The sequence below is a fragment of the Camarhynchus parvulus genome, chromosome 3, assembly GCF_901933205.1.
Source record: "Camarhynchus parvulus chromosome 3, STF_HiC, whole genome shotgun sequence".
NCBI lineage: Eukaryota > Metazoa > Chordata > Aves > Passeriformes > Thraupidae > Camarhynchus > Camarhynchus parvulus.
This window is the reverse complement of record NC_044573.1, coordinates 20,391,330-20,417,992: the sequence shown is the minus strand read 5'-3', so window position 1 is coordinate 20,417,992 and position 26,663 is coordinate 20,391,330. Positions and strand designations below refer to the sequence as shown.

General features: G+C 36.9%; 1 protein-coding gene across 1 annotated transcript in view; it reads right to left on the bottom strand.

The window, feature by feature from the left end:
- Positions 1-26,663, bottom strand: part of USH2A (usherin) — a 373,050-nt gene that overhangs the window by 49,113 nt on the left and 297,274 nt on the right. The window contains exons 56-61 of the mRNA XM_030944868.1: positions 22,975-23,082; positions 22,244-22,427; positions 21,366-21,523; positions 13,971-14,129; positions 13,171-13,333; positions 6,967-7,321 (exon numbers count right to left, since the gene is read on the bottom strand). Coding sequence (XP_030800728.1) covers positions 6,967-7,321; positions 13,171-13,333; positions 13,971-14,129; positions 21,366-21,523; positions 22,244-22,427; positions 22,975-23,082 — 1,127 coding nt within the window. The remainder of the gene's footprint in view (positions 1-6,966; positions 7,322-13,170; positions 13,334-13,970; positions 14,130-21,365; positions 21,524-22,243; positions 22,428-22,974; positions 23,083-26,663) is intronic.

Sequence of the window (26,663 nt, the reverse complement as noted above, 5' to 3'; positions counted from 1 at the left end):
TATTTGGTTTTTACAAATTAAAAAGCATTCTGCCAGTGGTGTTTTTCTACACTGTCTGGTTAGCTCGATCTTATTCTCACAACTGAAATGCAGACACAGAAAAAATCACAGAGAAAAGCATAAATAAAAAGTATATATAAAAACATATATAGAGAAACAGCATATGGAGCATTTATCCAATCTCATTTTAGTAATCAGTCTTTAAGCTTTGTTGGGTGGTCTCCTATTCTCTCATGGCTGCAGGTGCACACACAGTAAAGATTGCCACTTCCAGAGGGCTGCCCACCACCATCTTCCTGCCAAAGAGTAACAGCTTTTAAACCTGTCAAGCTGCATTATTCCATTGTGTGGGCTAAGAAAGCTGATTAATCAGTGTAAAAATCAACCACTTTCTTTGACTGACACTTATCAGTAGCCGCACACAAATGGACCTCAGGAAAGCAGTCTCATGTGAAAATCTGCAGCTCAAGGATGGTAAATGTCCATGCCTTAGATGTTCTGAACATTTCATGGTCTGTAGAGGACATTCATGCTCTTAACTAGGTTAGGTGTCTGAAGACAGCCATTATAAATATCTTTCAAAAGACTTAGTTCTACATGTGTTTCACTCGTCAAAAAAAGACTGTACAATGGGTGAGAAATGGACCTTGCACAAGGAGAAGCCCAAGGATAAAATACACCAGATTTTCCCACATAGGTAACTAATTTATTCGTAGAAGAAATTACCTATTGATCCAGGCACTCTGGCCTAGTCAATCTAGGGTGTGGTTAGGTGTGGTCACACATAACTGTATCAGTGGTTTTACTTTTATCTAGTCCAAAAATTTATTGAAAGACAAAATTCTGTCAGTGTAATGTAACACACGGAATTAGGGAGAAAACATGAAAGAAAAAAAGAAGTGAAATAAACTTCTTGGCTGTAACCTACACTGATTCAAATCACCAGTTGCCTGACAACATATTAAGACCTCACAGACACCAACCAAACCTTTCCTTCCTAATTCACAAGGATTCTTTCCTTCCTGGCAGAGTTCCAGCAGAGTCTAAAGCTATGTTCCTGTGGCTGCTGGAAACATCCAGGAGACAATGAAGTGGCCTTGTTTACGGCAAGGATGGTATAAATAGAAGAGCTGAAGCCTCTCTCTTTCTCTCTTACCATTCCCCTCCAGTTCTATTACTACAGTACTCTAAAATCATCAAAGTTGTGCAACAATCCATTTCATCCTTTCTGCTCTAATTAGGCAATTTTACATGTCTGTCTTGATAGGTGAGGCTTACTGAAGCACTTAATCAGTTTCTGGAGGGGCATCATAGTGCCAATCCAAATGCTTATTTAAACAGAGCTGTAGTGCCAAATCCAGCATATTCTGCAGCAGCATGGAAACAACAGAATCTGTGAGACACAGATTGCCTCAGATACTTTTTTTAAAGCAGCCTTCAATGTGAAGAAGCACTTGTCCTGTATTCATCCTGTATAAGCTTAACAGGTCCAGAGATTAAAACATGCAAAGCATTTTACATTACTGGGCTTTCCTGGCAAATAAAACAATTACAGCTATTCCAGTACAAGCCCTTCCTGAAACTGTGCTAACAAGGCTTTGAATCTTAAAAACTGCATTTAAATCAAACAATTCATTTGCAAACCCATCACATACAGCACACACATAGTAGGTGGGAATCATTTCATTGAAATTAGAAAGCAAATGTCTCTATACATGAGAGGTCACCAGTTGTTGTACATTAAAATCTTTTCACTGTTAGGCATAATTAAAATACTCTAACAGTGGTTTCAGTAATTTAAACATTGCAGTATTGTTGTAATATTTTTCTAGGCTTCAAGAGTTCACAATTGTTTGGTCCAATCAAATCTGGGAACACTGGAGAAGTTATCACCCATCAAGGTAATTACTTTCAAGTTGAAATAATTACTCCATCAATGTTAATGGTCTTTCAACTTCAATAAAGCACTCACCTGCCGATAATCACAGCTAACCTCTTGCTCTCATGCAATTCCCTCTCTATTTAGCAGGTTATATTACAGCCGTTAGAGTGGTCACTTGTCCTGAACAGCTGCTGAATTTCACTTTGATCGTCTGTGAACCATAAAAGAATTAGTCATCTGTGTATGATTTCCCCTAACCCATAAGCCCTTGCAGAGCTAAGGAGATGATCTTTTGGCTGCATTAGGGCACTGCTCAGCAGCCATCTTGTTTCTGGAGGTGGCCACTTCCCACTGCCTAACAGCAGTACAGTAGCCCAATTTAACTTTTGCCCTCCACTGCCATTTACAGCTTTCACTCGTTGCTACATAGCACATCTTCTAAATTTATGGCATGTACAGGGATTCCTTCACTTACACTCATCCTCTTAGGGTGCACTCAATTTCCCAGGCATCTGCAATAGGCATGCACGAAAGTTTCTCTGGTGCCTCTCCTTGGCATATTTTTTTCTTATTCTTGTGGTTACAACCTTCATTACTTCTATAAGACTGTTGCCATGCACAGTACTAAATACTGCATTACTGAATAGTCTGTACAAGGAAGTTAATAACTGTGGGGTATCTCATCTCTAATACTGCCAAATGTTCACAGGTCTATATAAGGAAATAGAAGTGAAGGACTACACATGAATGTATTATGTATTTTTAAATGTTATTAATAGAAACTAACTAACTCTGGATGCATGATTCCAGATATCTGAAAAATCCTGCATAGGAAGCATGAATATATGGCAGTACTGGCCACTCAAAAACATTTCTGATATATTATTTTTGATATGGAGTTTTTTAACAAGTAAACTATACCTAATATTCTGACTCAGTTTATTTGATATGAAAATTCTGTCTGATTATAAGAACGCAATCATGTTAGCCAAGGCTTCATCCTCCTACCAAAGTCTTTATTGCTGCTCTTCTGCAATATGTCTACAGATTTCCCTGTCACAGCACCTGCCAAGAGAAGCTTGGCCAGTGCAGTTATATACCATCTCCCCAAATAATGCAAGGGAAGCCAATATGTGTTCTCAACTGTTAGCACAGCTGCATCCAAACCAGAGCCTTTGCTGGGGCAGTGATAGCAGCTAAGAGATGTATTAATTTTTTTCACCCCAAGCTGGCATGGTTATGCCAAAAAAAAGCCTTTAAGGATAAGTTTGGCCTGAGTGCCTCACATTGCAAAACACATTGTGAGAAGACCTGTGCAGTGGTGCAGGATTTCCCAGGAATAAGACCTATAATGCTTACACCTATCTCTTGCATCCTCTAAAAAGCACGTTGCTCTTTGATCTACACTTGGCTGAGGTGAATTTAACACACTGAGACCTTGATTCTACATAATAATAATAATAATTGGTGGGCACTGCCCATAAGAGGCAGTTTTCCTTTTTAACCCTCTGGATGCTTTTCCTTCTCCAAGTGTTTTCAAACAGCTACATATTTTTATGTTTTTTTACTCATCTTCCTGACTTTGAATTCTCCTGCTCCCAATAAACAACCAAACATTTGATATAATTGTCATGGGAAAAAACACCATTACAGACCCACAAAATATCTATCAAGAAATGTCCAAATCTACCCATAGTTCTACCTCACAGCAACATTTGCAGTACAGTATTAAAGAGCTGTGATGCTTTGATGACATCTGGCAGGCACTCATTGGCTTTACAATGAAATCAGCTCTGGGTTCTGTGTTCACAAGCTTAAGTCCTAAGTTCACAAGAGTGAGAAGCTTGATTTGACAATCTAGTCACTTTATGTAGATTTCTGTAAATGAGAACCTTCTGAAAATCCCTTCCCCTATAAACACACTCATGTTAATGCTTTCAAGACACTAAATATGATTCCTGCTTTAGAGGGTTAAAATGAACTGCAAAGACATTGTGGGAGACACTTGTGCTGCTGTAACCAGTCTTGACTTGACTTTGCTCTGCAAATAAACCAGAATGTCAGTTTAACTTGCTGTCACCTAACATCTGTCACTACACTCCTGGCCAAACAAGCTAAGGAAATGGGTGACACTGCTCCCTAACTGTGAAGGATCAAAATGGCTCATGTGTGTGTCACTTGCTTCTAACGGTGCAGGACACCCTCCTTTCATTTCAGGGGGAGCAGCTTTTGCTCTGAGAATTGAGTTCTCATTTTTATCTCCACAGGCAGTGTAAAATTTCAAGGGGTCAGTGAAAACCTTAAGATGCCAGACAGCCATACCTTTGACATATTAACTCAAATACATCTTAAAGGGGAGTAAATGGTTGGATTTGGGGAAGTATAGTGGTAAGTATAAGCCTGTTAAATTGTTTGAAAACCCAGAAGATGCTTCTCATTTGTCTCTGAAATGGATAGAAATGAGGCTGTTATATGAGAACAGTCTACAGGGACATTAGCAAAAGCTTAATTTGTATCCTGCAGTGTCACAAGGATTGTGTTTCTCCTCTAAGTTTTGGTCAAGCTTTATGTCCTGGGGTAAGCAACCAGGGTGCAACCAACAAGGGCAAGGGTGGGATCAGCCACCGAGATTCTAGCACTGGGGTTTTTTTCCTGGAATAATCTAATGGGATAAGAATGGAGTCTAACAGATTAAATAAAGGACCAAACTCATTGCTTTCTTAATACTTTAAGTCTTACGTGTAACATGGAAGCTTGTGAGAGAGAATGACTAATGGCATATCCCATGAGGGAGCTCCAATAGAGATGCTTTAGGAGATTAAATGATTTAGCCTACTACCATGAAGGCTATATTTTGAAGGGGCAGAAGTTTAATCATTGGAATTCTAGTTCCTTCAATAAAATTACATTTTAATTAAAGTATCTCATTCACAAAGCTAAAGTTAAGGGTATATCAGCAATTTCATGATAAAATTCTATTTTTAAGCGTTTCCAACTTTGAAAGTTGATGTCCAGGTTTTTGCCTGCTGGGATAATTGACCTAACCTCCTGCAGATATCTTTGATAACATGACTCCATGCACTTTATGTCAATATCTTTGATTCAAAGCTTTAGCTGTTCTGCTATATTCAGAAGAGGTAGGATCTCAGGTCCTTGGTATAAATCAGCAACAATTCCACTCAGTTAATGCAGCTGCAACACTTTAAAGTAAGTGCAACTGATGGAGCAGATGTGCAAAAAGATTTGTCCCCAAAGGGTAGTATAATATTTTAAATAAAAATGGGTAGCAAATACCATAATTGACCCATGTTCAAGACAAAGGACAGCAGAAAAAACATACAAGCCAGCTTTGCTGCAATGCTAGTAGAACAGCTATACATATGCTGCCAGAATGTCATTTTGATTCAGGATAGTGTTTGGGGAAAATAAAGGATTTTGGAGCCAGGAAAATACTAATTCAGTAAATAATAGCTTGTTAATCTAAAAGGCTTTTAACTGATGCTGTTAAAGAAACACACTGTAGCAACATTATTTAAAATACCATTTTGGTAGGTTTTATTGCCCACAGTACAACCATCTTGGACATTTTCTGTTGTTGTTGGCATGCTTAGAAGACATTGCAATGCATGACCAGCCAGGTCAATTCTGATGCTCAGAACACACTGCATGCTGCTGAAGCAGAGCAGTAGGAGAAGCCGTGGCTTTTCACTGATTTCAAAATCTTAGGTGCATCATCACAATTAGGATGGTGGTAATTTTTCTTACAAGAAGTTAAGGGAGCTAAGTACCAAAATGCCACTGAACTTTATAATCCCAATCTACTTTTTTAAGCCTGGCATGCTGTGCAATGTGAATGCAACTGCTTCAGAAGGTAAAAGTGCATTATTCCTATAACTCAGTTCAGAAACTGTTCTCCTTTTCAGAAAAAAAAAAATAATTACAAACTTAATCCATTCAGGAAGCTAGACACAAAACTGATCTGAAACCCTATAATCAAGGGTATGTAAGATTACCAAGCTGGAAACTTCTTCCCTTGTATCATGTGGAGATTTGTCTGAGGAAGTTACTCAAAGGTTACTACCAGGTATTCCAGTGAAAGCTTTCTGGGATCTTACTTGAATTGCCAACCACATACTTCAAAATTGGGATAATAAAGAATTTAGGGGATTTCTGGTGTTATTCAATACTACCATGGACTACAAAGATTCTAGGTTTATGAACTCGAGGTGGCACTGCTGAGGAAACCAAACATTATTACAACCTCCTTAAACTTTTAAAATTTCTTTTCAGAAGACAACAAAGTACACAAGTTGTCCTAATACAGAACAGTTCAGTCCAACCATTTATAAGCTGTCTTGCTATAGAAAGACTAGAAGGCACTATACAGGGGGGAGGAACATTTGTGCATTTGTGGTAAATGCACAAAACACAACCATTTATGTCACTGGTTTACACAATGTTGTTAGTCAGTTCACAAAACAATGTGTTTTCCCAAATCTCTCCTTTCACATACTGAATAGAAACAGGAAAAGAAAGGGAAGAGAAAGACAGATCAGCAGGGCAAAGTAACATTCCAATATAAGTACGTGAATTGGAAATAAAAGTAGAACTGCTTTTATTACTGATGAATTATGAAGGGAACATGCAAATGGGTTGCATATATGAACTATGTAATTACTAATTAATTCATTCACTTTATGATTCCAAATGAAATAAAAAATAGAATTCTATACAAGGAGGAGTGATATTGCTGTTCTTTGTGCAGGTCCTGTGAAACTATTTTGTCAGTCAGACAAAAAGTTCAGAACGGTATTTTCAGAGCAAGACTGACAAATGCATGTGCTTAACTCCTCCAGACACGACACATCCATGCTTTTGAGTAATCTACGTGCCTCTACCAGAAATCCAATATTAGCATGAAATGTTTCAGTCTGCATTGGGTGAAACACAAAACTTGAGCCAACAAAACAACAGGTAATTGTAAACTTCACTTTTTTAACCAGCGTTAAGGGAGACTTTAAAATGCAACAGAGATCAAAGCACAGTGAAACATCTTAAAACTGATTTTGTGGCCCAGCTCTTACCATTACTGTAAGTGCTGCGACAGCTGGGCTGCTGAAGGTCGGGTCGCTGTGTTTTTCTTGGTAGACCACTCGGTACAGAGAGATGACCCCGTTGGGGGAGAGCGGCTGGCTCCAGTTCAGCTGCACCGAGTACGCGCTCGTGGCTTGTGCCCAAGGGGCTCCCATGCCCCAGGGGGAAGCTTCCAGGGTCTGGGCTGAAGCCCACAGGCTGTCCACAGAGCCCACAGAATTTTGAGATCTGGCACGGTACTCATAGAGAGTAAAAGGCTGGAGAGCATCAGAAGCATCAATGAATTCCAATGGTCCTTCAGTCCAGATGAACAAAAGCAGCTCTTCTTGACTGCCCACAGGACGTCTGGAATTAAACCAAAACCAGTGTGTTTAAAATAGAAAACTGCTTCAGCAGTCCCATAATAGTTAATCCTAAAGTTCCAAGTTCAACTTGTATCTCAGAAAAATACAGAAATTATTTCTGTACATTACACATGCACAAAGAACTGACTACCTATCTTTGCATCTTAAAAGCATTTTTCTGAATTTGCGTTAGGTTCTGAGTAGTGAAGAAGAGATTTTTTGAGGCAATCAATGATTCTCCTTTATCTAGAAGAACACTATAAAACATGGCAAACAAGTGTGCTGTCGCAGTCCAGGGCAGCAGAGCAGCAACACAATGGCATGTTGTCCTTCTAGGATAGAACACACCACAAATGAGACTTTCAGAACTTAGAACATGAAATTTTAAATCTATCTCTATTTGCTAAGCAATAACTGAAATTGAAATATGGGTGCAAGTTTTCAGCATTTCTGAAAATCAATTTATTAACTGAGGTACTCACCTCAGAATCCCTAATTTATGGAAAACTTGTGACCAGTTTACTCTAGAAAAATGTTATCTAGTGAATAAGGAATAAATATTCTCTCATGCCCTCAAAACTAAAGCTGTGCACTTTCAAAATCTGGTTTTCTCACACTAAATATCCCATTGTTTCTTGCAAATTGAATAAGTAATCCCTTGTGCATAAACTTAGCTAAATTTGCAGCTCCACCACCAAACCTCATTAAAATATCACACATAACGTTTTCTGTAATAAACAACATATTTTTTTTCCAACACTGTTTTTGTTTAAAAATACAAACATAAGATACATGAAGAAAATTCACTTTATTGGTTTTTGGCACAATGGGTTTTTCTTTATGTGCATATGTACATATATGTATACATAGACACACACTTACACATATATGTACATATATAGCATTACTACTGCAGATATGCTTGCCTTGGACCTGGTGTTATTCTGAGTACCAGAGATTACAGATGATCCTCAGCCTCTTTGTAATATGTCCCCTTCTTCTATATAATTTACAGCAGTTTTAATAAGCTGAGTACTCATCTTCAAAACAGAGTTATCAAATCAATTCTTTCACTTGGCATAGAAATGTTTGTGTGAAATTAAGTTGGTTACATTTAAACACTGTGATAAATCTCAGTGATGGCTGGGCTGTACTGCACATGAATTTAAGTATTTCCCCTACTCTTCACAGGAATCTTGGCTTTTGCAGAAGATAAAAGCACTTTCACCCTACATGCCAACAACAAAAATCCAAATTACATTATCTGCCACTTTTATTGCAAGTAGGGCAAATTTGCAGAAGTAAAATTGGTTTGTCTGGCTACTGGGTGTCATCATCACTACACACACACCAGAAGTTGAAGAACATTTATTTGGCAAGAGAAAAATCTGTGTTTCAAAGAATGCTGTTGGATTTTATCTTGTTAGGTCAAACCAGGAATTAATGTAATAATAAAAAAGCATTGATTTTTTAAAACTGATAATCTTAGTTGCTTGTAATAATATATTCCCAGGTATTAACATGCAAATATGAATAACATAATGAATGTAAGTGTGTACACCGCTGTTTATTCATCCTTTGTGTATATGCATATATAAGGCAGGAACGAAGACATTATTTTTTCACACGAAATTGAATAAGTTTTGCTAAATTCTGACATAAGCAGATTAAATGGACACTGTTATGTTTAACACTGGATATGTTAAAGTGTGATTTTTTTAATAAAAAAGAAGAATTTTGAGGTACAATATCTCTGTCATAGTGAAATAAGCAAATTGTAAGATATGTTGATACTGAGGGTTGGTTGGCAAAACTGGGCAAAGACTGGCAGATAGAAGAAGCAGGAAAGATTCCGTAGAAATTCTTGGTCTGTCTGTAAAATTCAGGGTCCAAAATTTCCCATTGTCTCCAAAATTCCAGCAACAGTTTTTAATACAATTGCCCATGCTCTATTATAATGGCAAGTTAAGCCTCCTGCAGACCTCTCCCTTGGATGCTGTTCACTGACGTAATGCAAGACATGTAATTTTGAAAGGTGAATCATTACTACATCCTTCTCCCACACCTAAAAATATAGTCTTTTTTCTGTGCACCCAAAAACATGTCTAAAAAAATCTCTGTAAATAAGGGAAAAGAGAGTACATTTTAAGGCAAGAAAGTCACATTTAATGTGTCTTGCTGACCAAACAGTATGAGACTCAAATAAATACATAAATTTATGTTTTATAAATATTCTACACTCTGTGATAAACAGTTTTTTCACACTGAATGATCAAATATGCCACCAACTGTAAGCTGATTCACAGGCAAAGCTGTACAATGTAGCCTGGTTAAGTATTTAGATCTTATTACTGCTGAATATTTAATGAATGAAACTTATGGCTAGGTAAATGGTTCCATCTGTAGTGCTAAAACCCAGAATATCTTCATGTATGAATAAACTTTGAACAGAAGTGGTTGAACAATCTGTAATCATTTCAATCGTTTTAAGATTTAAGATTCAGCTGCTCATTTAACTGGAAGTATTTGTTGTGTACAGTGAGCTGCAAAGGAGAGAATAACATCTCCAGGAGCTGGAAGCCGTCTCTTAATCTGCATAGTCTGATTTGCTGCTTACATTCATTTTGAAGATGTTCAGATAGTTATTTTTATAAGGGCAAATTCTCCGTGCCCCAGTGCCAATCTGAGGCAGACGACACAAGAAGGAGGATATAATCTCCTTTGTGACAGATAACTCCAGAGCTGTGCTGCAGCAACGCCGACTGCAGCGCTCGCCCCTCGGCTTCCCTGTGTGCACGGCAGCGGCGAATCCCCCAGGTCTCCAGGGTCAAACCAGAATTATTCCTCACATGTTTACCTTTCACCATACAACTAAATTACATGTTTTAGCAGTGCCTGCTGCTTTCCTTAACAGGGAGTTATTTTTAGGAATGCTGACAAGTCTTGGGGTAAAATTCAAACCATCAGAGAATCACACTGTAAAATGTGGGGGAACAATGCAACATTAGCACTGCTCCCCCTCTGCAGTTTCACATTTAATTAAACAAAGAAACCTCACTTACATTTGTATTCAACCAATCTACACTAATGTAGCTTTCATAATTCGGGGTATTTTTTTTTAAACCCCCCCAAAAAAAGGACAGAAAGAATTTGAAGTTATTCCATGTAATATACTACTTGATATTGGGTATTAGATCAATTACAGGTATAAATAAAAGCCTTCAGGAGTTCTTGTATTCAATGACATAACCATCCATAGGGATTCCTACATTAAACCATCCTGTAACATATGTTCCTTGGAAGCTGTCTTGGGTACAACTCATGGTTAAGGGTATACGATTAAGCAATGAATTAATCATAACGAGTCAGTCTGGAAGCCTCTCCACTGCAAGTCACGACAGCCACTGAGACATGTTTTCTGTCTTAAATTGCCTTTTGATTTTTCTGCTACATTTTCACCAGCACGACTGCTCAGCTAATGACAGCTACATTTCAATCTCCCAGATATACACTAAATAATATAATCTTATTGGGCAGGACATAGACAGTTTGACAAAAAAATTCAGACACTCCCTTAAGGAAGTTACCAACCAAAATACTTCTAATTTTACAGGCATTATGTCTTTAAGGGCCACCTCATGTGCCTCCTATACAGTGCATCCTGTTAATCAACAGAGAGCAGTACCATTAGCTCATGCGACCTACAACTTACTAAAATGCAACAACAAATATATATATAATCTATTTTCATAATGTTTTTTTTCAGAATAGCAACTTCTGAGGTTGGCAGAGCAATGTTATGTCATGACGAATTGGAACAGAACTAGACTAGATGATTATCTCATGAACCAGATCTTTTCTCATTCACAAACTCTTCTAAGTTGTGATCCTTGTTAGAAAAGTTTAAAAGCCTCAGATCTGTGTTTAAAGCCACTTTAATAATGACAGAAACCATCACCATCTCCTCTATCATAAAAAACCATTTAAATCTTTTGTTTTCTAGCAAAATGGCTGCAAACTTGGGAGTAGTTTCATGATGCTAGAGGAAAGCAGGATTCCTGCTGCTTTAATGCAGAGATCTGCACACACTAGGTCCCCAAGCATTCCAGGTTTTGAGTTAAATGAATTTATTTTGGTGATGATGCAGTAAGGAAGAGGCACATACTGAAGAAGAAATTACATTCCATAACCTCCCATAGAAATACTGCAGTCTTGCTGCTATAACAATGTAAGGCCATGTGTGGCTACAAAATGAAAAAGAACTATGTGCTTACATCCCATTTCTGATTTTTGCAGCTATCTGAGAAAGATTTGATATTGTTGTTGTCTAAGCACATTTAAACTTCAGCTGAAATAACTGCCAAGTGATTCATGCCTATGTAGGTGAATATACCGATTGTATCTGGAGCCCCAGTGCGCCATTTTCATTTCACTTTAAATAAAAAACAAAATGTATCTATGTCAGTCAGTGCCCTTCTGCTGTACTCAGAGGTATCAAACAGGCTACAATTATGATTGTGAAGTGATTGTGTCACATTGGAGGAAGGTTTATTGCTTTTGAGTCTGCTAGGCAGTAACACATTCTGTTTCATATTACTCTTTATATCATTGTTTGGCTGTGACTAGAATAATCAAATGCCATCAAATGCTGTCAAATTCAATTTACAGTATTTTTCACTGAAGCAGGCTTTCTGCATTATATTTCCTGTTTTCCCTTTCTATGGTTGCCATGGAATAGCAGCAGTAATCATCAGCTTTATTTACAAAACCAACAGAGTGAAGATATGTCTTGGGCTATAACATACACTTTATTCCTCTTTATGCAGGGGAGGGACTTGGGGTTTTGATAAGACAATTAAAAAAAGGCAAACAAAAGGGTATTTCAAGATAGCAGGAATTTTTAGAGACCACTAACATCTTTGAATGAATTTATATTAATTATCACTGAGGATTCCAAAAGGTAATTGGATTTCCTGTCTTCTCAGTCACACCTCTAATATAATAAAAAAGTCACAAACTCTTTGTGGGAGGCTAGGATCAGCCCAGCATGTGTTTGCCACACATACTTAAGAACTGGAAAACCCAGGAACTTTAGAGTTTAAATCCCTCTCAAATATATGGCTTGAGTTTTATATTCCCTGACTTCTGAAGCCATTCAAGAAGGTCGCTCCAGTGAGCTTTTAACAAAGGCTCAACAGGCACAGCAGAGATCAGTGCTCTCCTAGTTTCATACTGCCCTAAACACTGCTACAGAAAAATCCTCACACAGGGCTTAGGAAACTCCTCATAGAAAGTGAGAATGCATCAGTCAATGACCTACACAGGGCAGATGAACACAAACACCAAGGTACATAAACAGATGCACTGTAATCACAGTCCAGATTACTTACTTAGAAACATAATTTATCTTGGAAAATTGATCTGTTTTAGAAACCTAGATACATTTTCTGCTTTTAAAAGTCTCAGAACTGGTGAATTACTCCTCTTTCCATTACAAAATTCTCAGCTGTCTGTCAGAGAACACTGAAGTTTGTATCTAGTGGTCCTCATAAGCACAGTACAAGTATCTATCCTACAAAGTTTTTCTAAGTTTTTTTGTTCCCTTGAATTTTTTAAACATACTTTCACATGCATTTTTTGTCATTTGTAGTTCAGGAAGATGATTCTTGTTTGAATTCCTATTCTCAACATGGCCATCCATGGATCAGCTTCTTACCTTAGCATTTGAAAGGAAATATATATATTGTTTCAAATATACTTCTACACCTTTTTCCACCTCCCAAAAAATCAAGGAATAAAGAAAGGAACCGTTAAGTAGGACTAAGAATCTGAGGTGATAAGGACACTTACCTGTAGATAAAGTAGTTAGTAATGATGCCATTTGGTTTCCTGGGTGGTGCCCATTTCACTTCTATGAGTGCAGGTCCAATTGCTTTAACAACAGGTGGGCTCAGCTCTCTGGGCGGTGCTTCAGCAGTTCTTGAATATGTTTGACCACCCACACCACACCCACCTACAAAACAAGACATTTGTGTAGGGATAACAGCTTTTTCCTCAACAAAAAAATACATTAAAAGCAAATGAATATCCAGTAAAGAAGCTGCTGGTGGAAATGGTGTCTCATTTCAACTAATTTCATTGTTAAATACTCATTTAAATTACCACAACTCTACTGATGAATTAGTCCTGATTTTCAGCAGTGTGAGTGAGGAGCAAATTGGTTCAAAATTGTCATTTTATAAATACTTATCTCAATAAGTTTTTTAAAATTTCCATCAAAGACAGGGAATTTCTAATTTTTGGGCTCTTCTCTCCTGTCTTTATGATCACCACTTCTTGTTTGTGAGTAATTACAGAACTGATTCATCCTTTTTCAAAGATCTTTAAGCTGCTTGTGAAGAGCTTTTAATAAAGTGGCACATATAATCTAAAATACATATTTTAAACCTCCATTTGATATATTCATGATATATAGAGAAGTCCACACATGATACATGGAGAAATATTTAATGCTTCATTCAGTGCTAGGCCTTCTCTTTGCTGGGTAAGCATTTGACTGCAATGTAAAAGAATTTCATCTGTTTTTCAGAGTTGCATCTACCTGCAAAATCCCTTCCAGCCACACAGATGAGTGTTTTAAATTGCCTTACCACTCTGGCACGCTTGTATTCTTATCTCATACAGGGTGTAGGGATCCAGGCCATCGACAAAGGCAAAATGTGCGCGTCCTACCGGCTTCACCAGCAGAGTGGGACTGCTCGCATTTAGCAGGATGTTGTATTCCAAAGGCACATTGACAATGAATATCCCTGTTGTGAAACAGAGAGGAACCAGTGATTATCTGAAACACTAACAACAGTGCAGGACAACTTCAAAGAGCCAATTCATCACATGCAATTTTAAACGTAAGCCCCCTCTGGAGGTTTTCCCTACTGCTTCTTCTGAAAACTACAATCATTTAAATATAAACTGAAACAGACCCATCTGCAGATTGTAAGTGGAAGACAGACATTATGGTTCTTAGGTAAGAATCAAAATTCAATTCAGTCAATGCCTGTTTTGCAATTGCCACTTCTGGGAAGACCGACCTTATGACTTGGAACCAGGCAGCTTTTATGTATTTTGGAGGAGTAACAGCTACTAAGCACTGCTGTTTGAATAGTCATATGATCAAACAAGTGAATTGCAACCATTCAGCAAATTATGCCTCTTTAGCCCAACAGCAGTAGCTGAGTGTAGGTTCTTAGCCCGCTTCACCAGTAGAGTACATCACGACAGCTTGAGCCAAGAAACATATAATTTTAAATGATGTAAAAACAAACTCTTCAGTTTTTTCTTAAAAAAAACTTTCATTTTTTAGTATTTGAATTCAAGAAACATAATTTTAAATTATGTAAAAACAAACTCTTCAGTTTTTGTTAAAAAAAAGCCTCTCATTTTTTTAGTATTTAAATTCAAACATTTTCCCCATCTATTCCTATACCCATGTTGTGAGTTCTTAATTTTCCAGTTTTCTCGAGAAGCTGAAAAACTCAGTTCCTTTAGAAGAACAAGCTAAGCCATATACCATCCTTTTAGAACAATAGGCAGATGTTCCTGGATGTTCTCTTTTGTTCTTCCACATGACGTGTCTAAGAGTTTTGGCTGATTGGTTGGTGGTTTTGTCTGATTTTTCGTTCCCTTGAGCAGTAATATATTTTTAGGAAATAGGCTGTACATTTTTTAATTTTTGTCCACTGTAGACTGGTCTGTGCAGACAGCAGCAGTTTCATAAAGCCAAGAGAACAACCAAAGTAGAGTTTGTATTAATTGTGTTTCCTTCATTCTGCAGTCACATAAGAAAGGACAGAGTACAGACCAGACAAGGTTCATTTCTGAGATGAGTCAAGATATATCTGATCAGTAAAATCACATTTCTCTTTCAACACAACACCTACTTTAGACGTCACAGAGATGTCTTTGTGACTGCAACAAGGACCAGATGCCTGTGAGCAGTTCTGAGACTTGTCCAGACCTTGAGATTCTTTCCTTTTTTAACTTTGGAAAACAACTCAGCTTTTTCTCCTAATTACAATTTTGGCCCTTTTCTGATAAAGTATCTACGTTGATACTACTACCCTGAAGCTACAAAGAGCATTTTGTTTCCACTGTTGTGCATCTGTTAGATAGGGCTTTTTTAGCTAAGTATGTATGTGAATATGTATAACTAAAAACCAGTTTGCAAGAAATCAGAGATTTCAAGTTTAGTTCTGGTACTATGAACAACTGATGTACTTTGAAAGATCAGAAAAATCTTTGAAACACCATGTTTTTACAATTCTCACAAGAAAAAGAGGATATAAAAATCCCAAAGAAATAACATTCAGCTGCCTGACTAGATGCTAGACAGAGAAAATGCCATTACACTAAAAAGCTGAAAAATAGCCCTGAAGTAGAGCCATGACTTCAATCTTATTCAACTGCTCAGCTTACAGGAAGAACAAAGATGTTGTTAGGAACTGTTGGAAGAGGTGAAGGGAGAAGGAGATTTAATGCAGAAAAAATGCAGAAATTCCTCTGTAAAATTTTCCTTCAGTGTAAAAGTTACAAGAAAAATGGCAAGACATAATCATTAGGAATGGAATAACAGAAATACAACTTTCTAAATCAAGGACAATTTTACAGAGTAAACCACTGGGAGGTCATCTTGAAGTAGACTAGTTTTGCCTCAAAGAAAATTATTTTTTGCCTGATATATGGAAGAAGAAATACTCCAGAAGGGTGCACTTGAGTTTGCAGTGTAAAATTTTTCCAGTAATTAAAAATATAGTGTTAAAGACAAATAATAATTATCATTACTATTAGTAGAAGTAGTAGTATTTCCACACTATTATTAGAGGGTCTGTGAAGTATACAACAGAGTACCTGAAAGAGTTTGAAATGGTACAGAGCACACCAATAGAAACCATTATTTAATCTCCTAGTTAAAGTCCCCTTCTTTTCCAGTCTTGAAAACTGACCAGACATTTGAGCTAGAAAAACCCATTCCTTTATGAGAGTGATATAATTCAGTTTTTTGCATCTCATCAGTGCATTTATTCTAGGCAAAAATCACCAGAAACTTTTGAAATTGAAACTATTCAGAATGCTTGATTTCCCAAGGCAGATTACATATAAACAAGGCCAGCTGAATCCAGCCATCAGTATGCAGCAAAGGACATCTATTTCAAAATAAATGACCTATCCAACAATGTTGGACAGTGTTCAGTCCATATCAGAAATTATTAAAAAAACCCATCTCACACCTGAAACACAAAATCTTAAAATTCTGCTAAATTTTGCACTATATTAGGAATGATACCAATAGTAAATATGCTCAGGAGAAAAAAATACTCTCAAGAAGTGAAAATGAAATTTTAAATAAAATCACATAAGCATCCTGAAAAATTCCAATGTCTGATGGAATCCTTCTACACTTTGATCAAATTCACTGACTACAAAGATCAAAGGATCGCTTCCTAATCTGAAAAATTGTAATATATACTCTTACAACACAGAATCTTGTAAAAAACCCCTTTTGCTCAGAACAGCCTTCAGCATCTGCAGCCAGTCTGAAACCACTACCTTGTGTGCTCTGATGACTGAAGGAAATGAAATGGGCATATTTGTTACAGTCATCTGGGAAACCACATGACTTGGTTAGTTCCAGAGTTCATAAATTTATGTCAGAATAAAAGGAAGCGTAAAAGCACAAGTGAACCAATTTACCCTAAATGCAAATGGCAGTTTTGTTATTTGGTGTCAAAGTTACCATGAGCACAATGACAACCTGCCATAACACATTTTCATGTTCACTAAAGAACAAGGATTTAGTTGGTTAATATTCCCAGCAATACTCTTTTTCATAATTTACAACAACTAGATGCTGATAGGTTATTTAACATTTATGAAGTTAAGATGTAATCAGAAAAACCCTGATTATCTTTACAAATAAAAAAGTTAAATTATTCCACTTTTTTTTCCTCTGTGACTTCATTTCACAGCAGGTGCATATTTTGCAATGGGACAAATCAATCAAATGAAACCCTGGGTTTTTCTGGGCATATTTGGATAACATTTAATGGACAATTCTGTGCAAAACTCTGCAAATTATGTTTGATGGCTCTGTGTACTTCAAAACTAGGCTAGGTCAAAAACAGAATTTGCAGCACAGGATGCTTAAAACTTGGGGTAGAAAGGCACAGACTTACAGACTGGTCCCCCAGAATCTGTTTGAAGTTAATTGCTGAAAATTTCTTTACTATGATGTGAAATCAGATCACAATTAAAGCAAAATAGCTAAAACTTTTCCACTTATAAGAAACAAATACTGAAACAGGAACATTATCTCTTTTGAAGTTATATTTTAATATTTAAATTCACAAAACAAAAAAAATCTGTTTGGCTTCCTGAGATTAACTATTTACATTATGCTTCAAATATCCAGATGTCTCAGTCTGGTTGCATCAAGTATTCCCACCAAGACTCTGAAAACAGTAACAGCTGGAGATGCTGACTGTTTGCAAGATGCAAATCTTTGGATATTGAACTTGAAAACCTATCCTACAGAGAGGTGGAGCAAACAATAATTTACTCAAAAAAACCAAAAATGAGAGCATGTGATATTGGTTTATCAAAAGTTCCATTTGCTAGTCCACAAGAAACCAGGTTAGTTGGGTAAGCTGTGACAAATGCATGGTATTCAAATGCCATGCTTGATTCCAAGAAGACTAAAGTAAGAATCCAAATTTCAAACCTCTGTCATTCTAACTGAAAGTAAACCTAGAGGTGGATAAAGTGTTATAACATGACGAAGAAGAAAATATTTTAACCCAGATGATCTTTAACATATGAAGTAGTGTCCTAGGAGCAGAGGACAGGATCCTATTTTGAGCACGTTCAGCTTTCAAGTCACCACCAGCCACAACTGAAGACACCCAAAAGAATCAGGTCCCCAGTGAGGAGAAGTGGGGCTGTCAATGAGCTGGAATGCAGGATGGCTACCTGCCTATCTATCAATAACATTTATGGATATACCTTGGGGAAAGCATGCGGTGGAGTTTTTTCCATTCGGCTCTTCTGCTCTATCCATGGCACTAAGAGTTGTTCCACAATAATTGTAACATATCCTTCCTTAGCATATCAGTGAAATGTAACATAGCTCTGAGGTCTGTGCTCTGAGAAAGATAATGGAATACCTATTTCAGAAAATAAAGCCCTATTTTCCACAGTGAGTGAGGTGTGTCAAGTATTTTTTTCTGAATCCATCACTTCAATCACTACTGGGCCACCTTGCTCTTTAGCTAAGTCAGGAATTTTGAGATGCTACACATCTATAAAGTCACGAGACTTCGATATATTACAGATGCTGAAATGTTATAATTAAACCATCCAAAAGGAAGGTCTTTGTAATACAATGTGTCCATAATTAATCCTGAGGGTGATTATTTGATCCAAACTTATTACAGCAGATAAGACAGAATGCCAAAGCAGCCTTGATATCCACAGACAGGAAGACACTATGAACAAGTACCTTCTCATCAAAACTTTGTTAATTAAAAGCACTTTTTTGACATTGAGTCTACACCAGTGAAAAGAACAGTTTTGTCCAAGAGTGACTGTCAACCCTGACAATCATTATAAATAAAGATGCATTCTAAGTTTATAAGGAAAACCTATATTGCCTCAATGCAGCCTATTGTGAGACAAGGATTTATGCACAGAAAGGCAATAGATCAGAAAAAGAAAAATAGTTACTCTATGTACATGGACATAAATAAGGGTAAGAAGCAGTAGACACTTTATGCTAATCCTACCAAGCTGGGGATGATTGTGATCCCAAACACCTGTATGACAGGACATGTTAATGGGATCTATGCTATTCCAGAAGATCAGAACTTCCAGAATAAACCTCCACCTGCATCCTCTGCAATCTTACTCTTAAGAAAAAATAACTCTAGAAGCACAAAGGACCTCAGACTGAGCACAAAGCAGAATTATGAAAGGGTCAATAATTAATTTCCTAGCTTCTGCATAGAACTATGCTTCTGCCCACAGGTTTTAGCAGCATTAATAGCATTGTAGCTTTCAGTAACATTCAGTAGTATTTCTCTGCTGTTAGTACTCCCCATTCTTATAAGATCAGCTAGTGGCCCTGAAATGCTATAATAAAAGAACAGCAAGATTTGCTTTCCTGTCTTTTTCTTAACTAGGAAGAAAATGAACCCTGTTCTAGCTGAAGCCAGGACAATATCCAACAGAAGCACAGTAGGAAAATTCCTTCTTCATATTTAAAAACCTCAATAATTAGCCCCACAACTAGAAGGCAAAGAAGTTATCAAATATCCACAGAAGTTAGATAAGTGTTCAAGGTGTGTCCCAACATCTGGAAAGAAGGACATGCTCCTTTCCCATCAAAGGAGAATGATTTCTACAGATGTGTGAATACATGAACCCGGCAACTTCTGCAGATCCATGATGTCCAACCTCCTCCTCATCCCTCTGATTCTGTGGTTTCAGGAACAGACAGACCTTTGTATGCATAATCTTAATTGCACCATACTGAAATGTACTACACAGAGCCTGGTTCTCCTTGCAGGCTTGAAACCTACTGTGAGTAACAGGAATTTAAGCAGCTGGAAAAGGTCTAGAACAAGGACAAGCTTTGCTGGGAAACACCCCACTCTTCACAGCCTGTGTATTCCAATACATTCTTTTGTTTTAAATCTATTTATAATGTTGCTGAATATTTTGTACCTTAAATTACATTTATTATCAAAACCATAATACAGCATGAGTCACTTTCCAATAAAACCAACTGTAGATTATATGCCATTTGAATTCACCTGCCTTCTGCAGGGTTCTAAATCCTTTCAGGCAGTAGGGGGAAAAGTTTAATTTAAGATTTTAATCTTTTTCATATATTATAGCATTTCTATAATGGATTTTGTGCTCCTGAAAACTAAAAGATTGACAGCTCAGGGTATTATAGATTTATTAATCATTGCTTAAATGGGTAGGGTGAGCACTGCTAAGCACTGCCACAATACTTGCAATCCCAGTCTTGAAGGCAAAATGCTTTTTCTAGGTGACTTTATTTTTAATGCCAATTGTCCCTTGCTAAGCAAGGATAGAACATCTTAATTAATTAGGAACAAGAGATATTAAAACTCCCATGAATTCATTGATAAAACACATATGGCTATTATTGCAATATGCAAACATCTGACGTTTCTAAAAAAAACTGATGAAATTTTAACTGAAAAAAAAACCAGTATCTACAAACTAGAAAACACCTTTTTGAAAATGAAGTACAGTAGAAAAAAAGATTGTTCATTACAAGGCTTTCATTGTCCCACAATAAATATAGCACATAATTTTTATAACATCAGTAAAGTGCTCCAATCACTTAAGCTATGATCTATATTGATGAAGCATTGCATGGTTTCTCTTACAAAAATATTCTGTAATTAAATTATTCCTTGTTAGCCCAGCTCTATAGCAGGTGGAGGCCACCTGATCATGTTCAGGAGAAGAGTAACTAGAGGAAAAACACTTCTGGGCCTTTGCTGATCCACCATACTACAAGGGAACATATCCACAATACACTAGGTGCTTGGGCAAATAAAATTACTAAATTAGGTCAAAGCTAACTAGTATCTCTGTCACACAACCTAAAAGGTTGTCAGGTTTCCATGATGATAACTCCAATTAGTATGAACAGAAGAGAAAACTCAATTTTTTTTGGTTTTTTCATTAATATTTGCACTCACTAATAGTTCATAACTCTAAAACATGCAGGGTTTTGCTCAGCTAAACCTCACAATACTGATGTCAAGTATCTAGATCAATATTATTAAAATAAAATGTCTCTAGGAGGCAACAGCTTTAGATACTGAGTATTTAAATCACTAAAACTAAATGCAAAGAATAAAAATATCAGAATGATTCAGGCTGCCTACCTGGATATACTAATTTTTCAATCCTTTCATTTTGCTACAAAGTACTACATAGAAATACATTTTTACCTGGCACATCCCAAGCTAGAAATATAGAATATGCATCAATTACTGTGACATTATATGGGACATGAATTTTCTCTGGTGTTCCTGCTGGTGTTTGTATAACATATTTATCACTACTGTTGCTGCCGCCCCAAGTGCTGGCTTCCAGCTGGTAAACATATCTGCACAAACACAAAAAGATCAGTGGACACTGCAGTTAGAAGCTTTAGGCATACCAGCAACAGAACATTTCCATTTTCACCAATTTAAAATGAATACAATGAGTATTACAAATACTGCATTAGTGAAGATTTTCACATTTAAGTTTTGCTAATGTGAGAAAAGTAACTTAGAATAATAATTACCATAGAACCTAAGATATAATAACTCAAATACTAATATAAAAATTCAAATTAGCTTACATAAGCAAGAGAAGTATTGACTCAAAAAGCGTCAAAACTAATTTCAGAATTACTTCTATAAAAATATCAGCAGTTATTTTTGAACCTGCATGTTCAGTATGCACTGGAACATCATATACCATATGCAGTGCTGTTTGTCATATAAAGCCTGGCATTTTTCAGAGTATATTCCATGATGGAAAAATACCTATAATTGAGCTACTAACAAACCATCCAATAAAAAAAATAAAAAAAGCTTTGCTTCTTTGAATCAGAATGACCTATTCTCAAAAACAAAACAAAAATAAAAGTCCTTTGATTAATGTCTTTCTAACATTTGAAAGACTAGTAAAAGTATTCCATAAATTTTGAGTAATAAAGTAATATTTTAAGAGTTTTCTTTTGTTCACAATAAGTTATATTTTGTACATTTCACTAACACAAGCACCTATGTTTTTCAAGGTCTTTCACCTGTTACCAGAGCTCGTTAACATGCCTTACCTACTGTTAGGCTGCAGGTTAACATCTGTGAAATTCAGGTCTGTACTGCCACCCAGGAAAATCTGTTCTCCATCACGGAATAATCGATAATGAGTAATAAGTCCATTGGGTTCCTCTGGTTCACTCCAGTACATTTCCACTTCTGTTGAGCTGACTGTGATATGATGAGGTTTTGGCCATACCCCTATTAAAATCAAAATGACACTATTTTAATTTTATGACAGAAACTCAAAGGTCTTTTCTTTTTCTTTTCCCATACTCATGCTGCTGTTTTCAGCAATGTAATGAAAGCATAAAGCACTGCCAGGGAGAATGACAAAATTTAACACACTTTCTGTATTTATCCTATAACAAATGCAACCAAGTAGACAAGGTAAAGATTAATGGAGAACAAGGCCAAAGGCTGCTGCCTTTATATGCCCAGCAGTCTCTGCATATTCATTTGTGCTTTAAAAAAAATTCATCTTCCAATTCTAACTTTGTTAATGAAGCTAATGAACTTATAGATGAATTTGGGGAAATTTTCCCAAAAAAAAGTAGAAATGCAGTGCTAGGCAGTAAAGAGAATGTGGTAAGATATAAAAACTCCAAGAGACAGATACTCTTGTGTAAATATCTACATGATAGCTTGATGGATGACAGTGGAGTTGTGCACCTTGTTAATCCGTCAGAAAATACAAGCCCGTATGACCATCTCTTTGCAGTTCTGTAAGAATGACTTTCTCCCTTACCATGAGGAGCAGCTTGTAAAGTTTGACCTGAAAGTGGTTGGCTGGAAGCACACCCAGCAGATGTGCATGCAATAAGCACAAAGCTGTAATTAGTGTATGGCTGCAGACCTGAAAAAAGCAAACAGAGTTTAGGCTGAGATGTTGACATCAATCATTCCAAGAATTATATCTCTGCATAGAAAGTTACTGGACTTAACTTATAGCATATTTGGCAAACAAAGTATGAGCTATTCTTATATTACACCTGAACAATACTGAAATAGTGAATTCCCACTAATTTAGACATATGTCCTCTACTGATTTAAAAAACCAAACGAAACAATTCAGACTGAATGTCTGTCTATGCCGCAATAGATCTACGGATATCCCTCATATACCTGAATCAGCTTTAAATCAAAAAACTTAGATGACACTGGCAATGCAGAAAATACCTGAAAGTGCAATTGTTTAGCGTTTTTGACTTGAAAACCTGAATAGCCTTTAATGTTTTGAAAATGTATTACTAATACATTTGCAATAATAACATAACAAAATACTCACTTGTACATGAAACCTTCTACTACATTGCAAATAAGTCCAAGGATACTCCTGCGACCTTCCCAATTTCTAGTTTTTATTTTCCCTCTATTTTTCCCCATTTGATACAAGACTTTACAATAAATGCTACAAAGCAGCTAGAAGCTGAACTGACAACCAAGCCTTCATTACAAAATATTAATTTTAGTTATTTGTAATTTTTTAAAAACTTTTTTTTCAGCTCAAACCTTCTATGCTGTACATCTTTGAATGAGATGAGAATATATTGCTTTGCCTTTTTCTTGGAAATTTTCAAACATCCTTGTGCCGTGTGTCGATGACTTCAGATTTCACATCAAGTTGCCTGTGGCTTAAGAATTTGACTTTAGCGATCCTCATAAAATGAGCTTTTAGAATAGCCAATTCTGTGTACCCATTAAAGGCTTCTTATAGTTAAATTGTTAAAGATGCAGACCACTGTGAGATCACCTGAGAGCTCAGCTTGAACTGCTGATCAGCCTTCCTCACACAGCACCCTCCACCCCACAACACAGCACCGTTGCTAAACTATTATTTCAGATATTTCTCAAAACTGATCTTTAAGATATCACCAGGCACAAACACTGAAAACCCCTTTCTTATGTTTTCAAGGACCCCCTTGTTAACACCTCACAATACATTAAATAAAGATTCCTGTTCCTGAATGTAAAGGATACAAAAAGTACAACAAGAAGCAAATTATACACAAAATCTCTTTGAAAATATTAAAATTGCAAAACTGAACACTCAAAAACCAGGAAATCCCATTGCCAGGACATTGTACAATACAAATTGATCCTCTTTGTTTCACAGGCTTTGTGGAACAGTCTTTTCTAAAAGTGCCTCCAACACAGTGGTCTACAGCCTGATTAATTGTAATTTGAGACTTTTCTTGCAGCGTCCACCCCTAGAGCATACAGATGCTTTATTAACACCAACTTGCTGAGCATTCCAAATGTCTTAAAACAGTACCAAAACAAAAGCCCCCCCCCCAACCAACTCCATAAAAAATCCACATAAACTCAAGAAAATAAAAGAGAACAATTTCTCTCTCAGAATCAGGATACCGACTCAAAGAGACTGAGAGAACCAAAAATCTCCTTGGAGCTGCCAGGAAGCCATTTGGGATTCCTGGGACATGGCTGTCAGACTACCTGGTGTTAAGCAAAACTTTATCTATCCAAGCACAACTGGTGCCTTCAGCTGCAGCTGTGAGAGCTCAGGAAATTCAGGCAAGGTAATGAAAATGAGAAGAGGTGGTTGTGACAAACTGTGAAAGACTGAGATGTGCCCACCTCAGTACCACAGCCTGAACAAATATGAAAGCCCTGGATGTCAGGCCACTCTCCTTGGCAGTCCATGCCCCCAGCCTCACAGCAATCCATGCTTGGTCCCTCTGGGCTGGCACTGTCCCAACTGCCTCCCTCCCTGTGCTCCATGTTCCTGTCTCTTGAAAGGGAATGGAGCTCTGGGCAGAAGCAGAATTAGGCCCATCCACACTGAGACTCCCAGAAGGAATTAATCCACTAAACACAGCTAAAGCTGAGGCAGCAGTTCTCCATAAAGGAGCTCCATTTTATTCTTCCCTAGAAGAGGCACCGATTGTGGACTGAACGAGGCAGTAACCCTATGAACAAATGACTGTACTGCTGTGTAATGTAGATTGTTGTGTGGAAGAGGCTGAATTAGGATTATACAGGTCAATTCATAGATATTATACAGGTCAATTTTTAAGGATTGGGCTTTGTGGTCTTAACAGCGTACTTTTGATGTAGCTCCTGCACCTAAATGGAATGATTTGAAGAACAATGCAACTCTGTGGCAACAAAAAAGCCTCTGCAAGACCTTTGTTTGTAAACAAATCCTTGCTTACATCCAGTACCGAGATATTTTAATTAAAATGTATTACAAACAAATAGAGTGAAAGAAGAAGCAGCAATTACATAGGAAGGTAAAATACTGAATGGAAGACATGCAGGCTGCTTAACAAATTGAACAAGATGTGAAGGAGAGAAAATAAAGAGATGACTCAGAGGGACAGCCCTTGCTGTAACTTAATCATGAACTGGAAGAGAAGAAAAATCATCTGAACACTGTGTATAAAAGTAAGGAGGGAGAAAATGACAGTTGCAGACTGGAGAGAGGCAGAGGCATGGAGGAAAGCCAAGTATTTAACATTTCAGGATAGAAAAGATTACTGTGGCAACAAATTACTTGAATTCCCCTAAAGGGAGTCATGTTCACTTTTAAAGGAAACATGCATAATAAAGCAATACTCATTTACAACTACACTTAAAAGAGAAAAATGAGCATTAAAAAAAGAGCACATGCTTTCACTAAATTTATTGGTGAAATTCTGATACCTTTAATTCTAGCCATATATGGAGCAGTCACAGCAGATTTTTATCTAGATTATTAAAGCCTTGCATTAGATGCCTTGTCTTATGCTTTGGAAAGCTCTGTGCAAATCTATGTATGTGATTGATAATAAAAACAACTAGTAAAATAATATTGAAATATAAGCAGCATTTTGCTTTTCTAATGTCTCTACTGATTGTTCCCTAGAGGATCTTTCTTCTCTCCTTTTTTGTTTATTATTGTGGGAAATTTTTAATTTTTTTTTATCAATTTAAGAAGTCTATCATATTGTTGCAGCATTTGCATTTGCCAAAAGGCTGTGGAACAGTGGGGTTTTTTAAAGAATGCATTGTTCTATTAGCTAAATCAATTCCTTCTGATACTGTTTGTCTCCATTTGTGGGTATGGCTCCAGCAAGGTCAGTAATTAGCTCCCAGGATAACGCTCCTGGGCCCTGCCGTGGGAATTTTACTCAGGAGGATGTCAGATTGCTGACCACAGCCTCCCACAACCCCTTCACCCCCAAGAGCTTCCTTCAGATAAATATTATTAATGATTCAGTGCTGCATATGGAGATAGACCTGACCAGTGACAACACTTTGGTATCTCTTCAGATTTCATTGCCCTGAAATGGAGAATATGTTCAGATGAAAGAATTTCAAACGATTCAGTCATAAAGTATTCATATTATTGTTTCTTGTACTAAAATAAATATTCATTATCTTCCTTGGTTTTGACCTAAAAATTATTGATCCTACAAATTGTTGATAAAACCT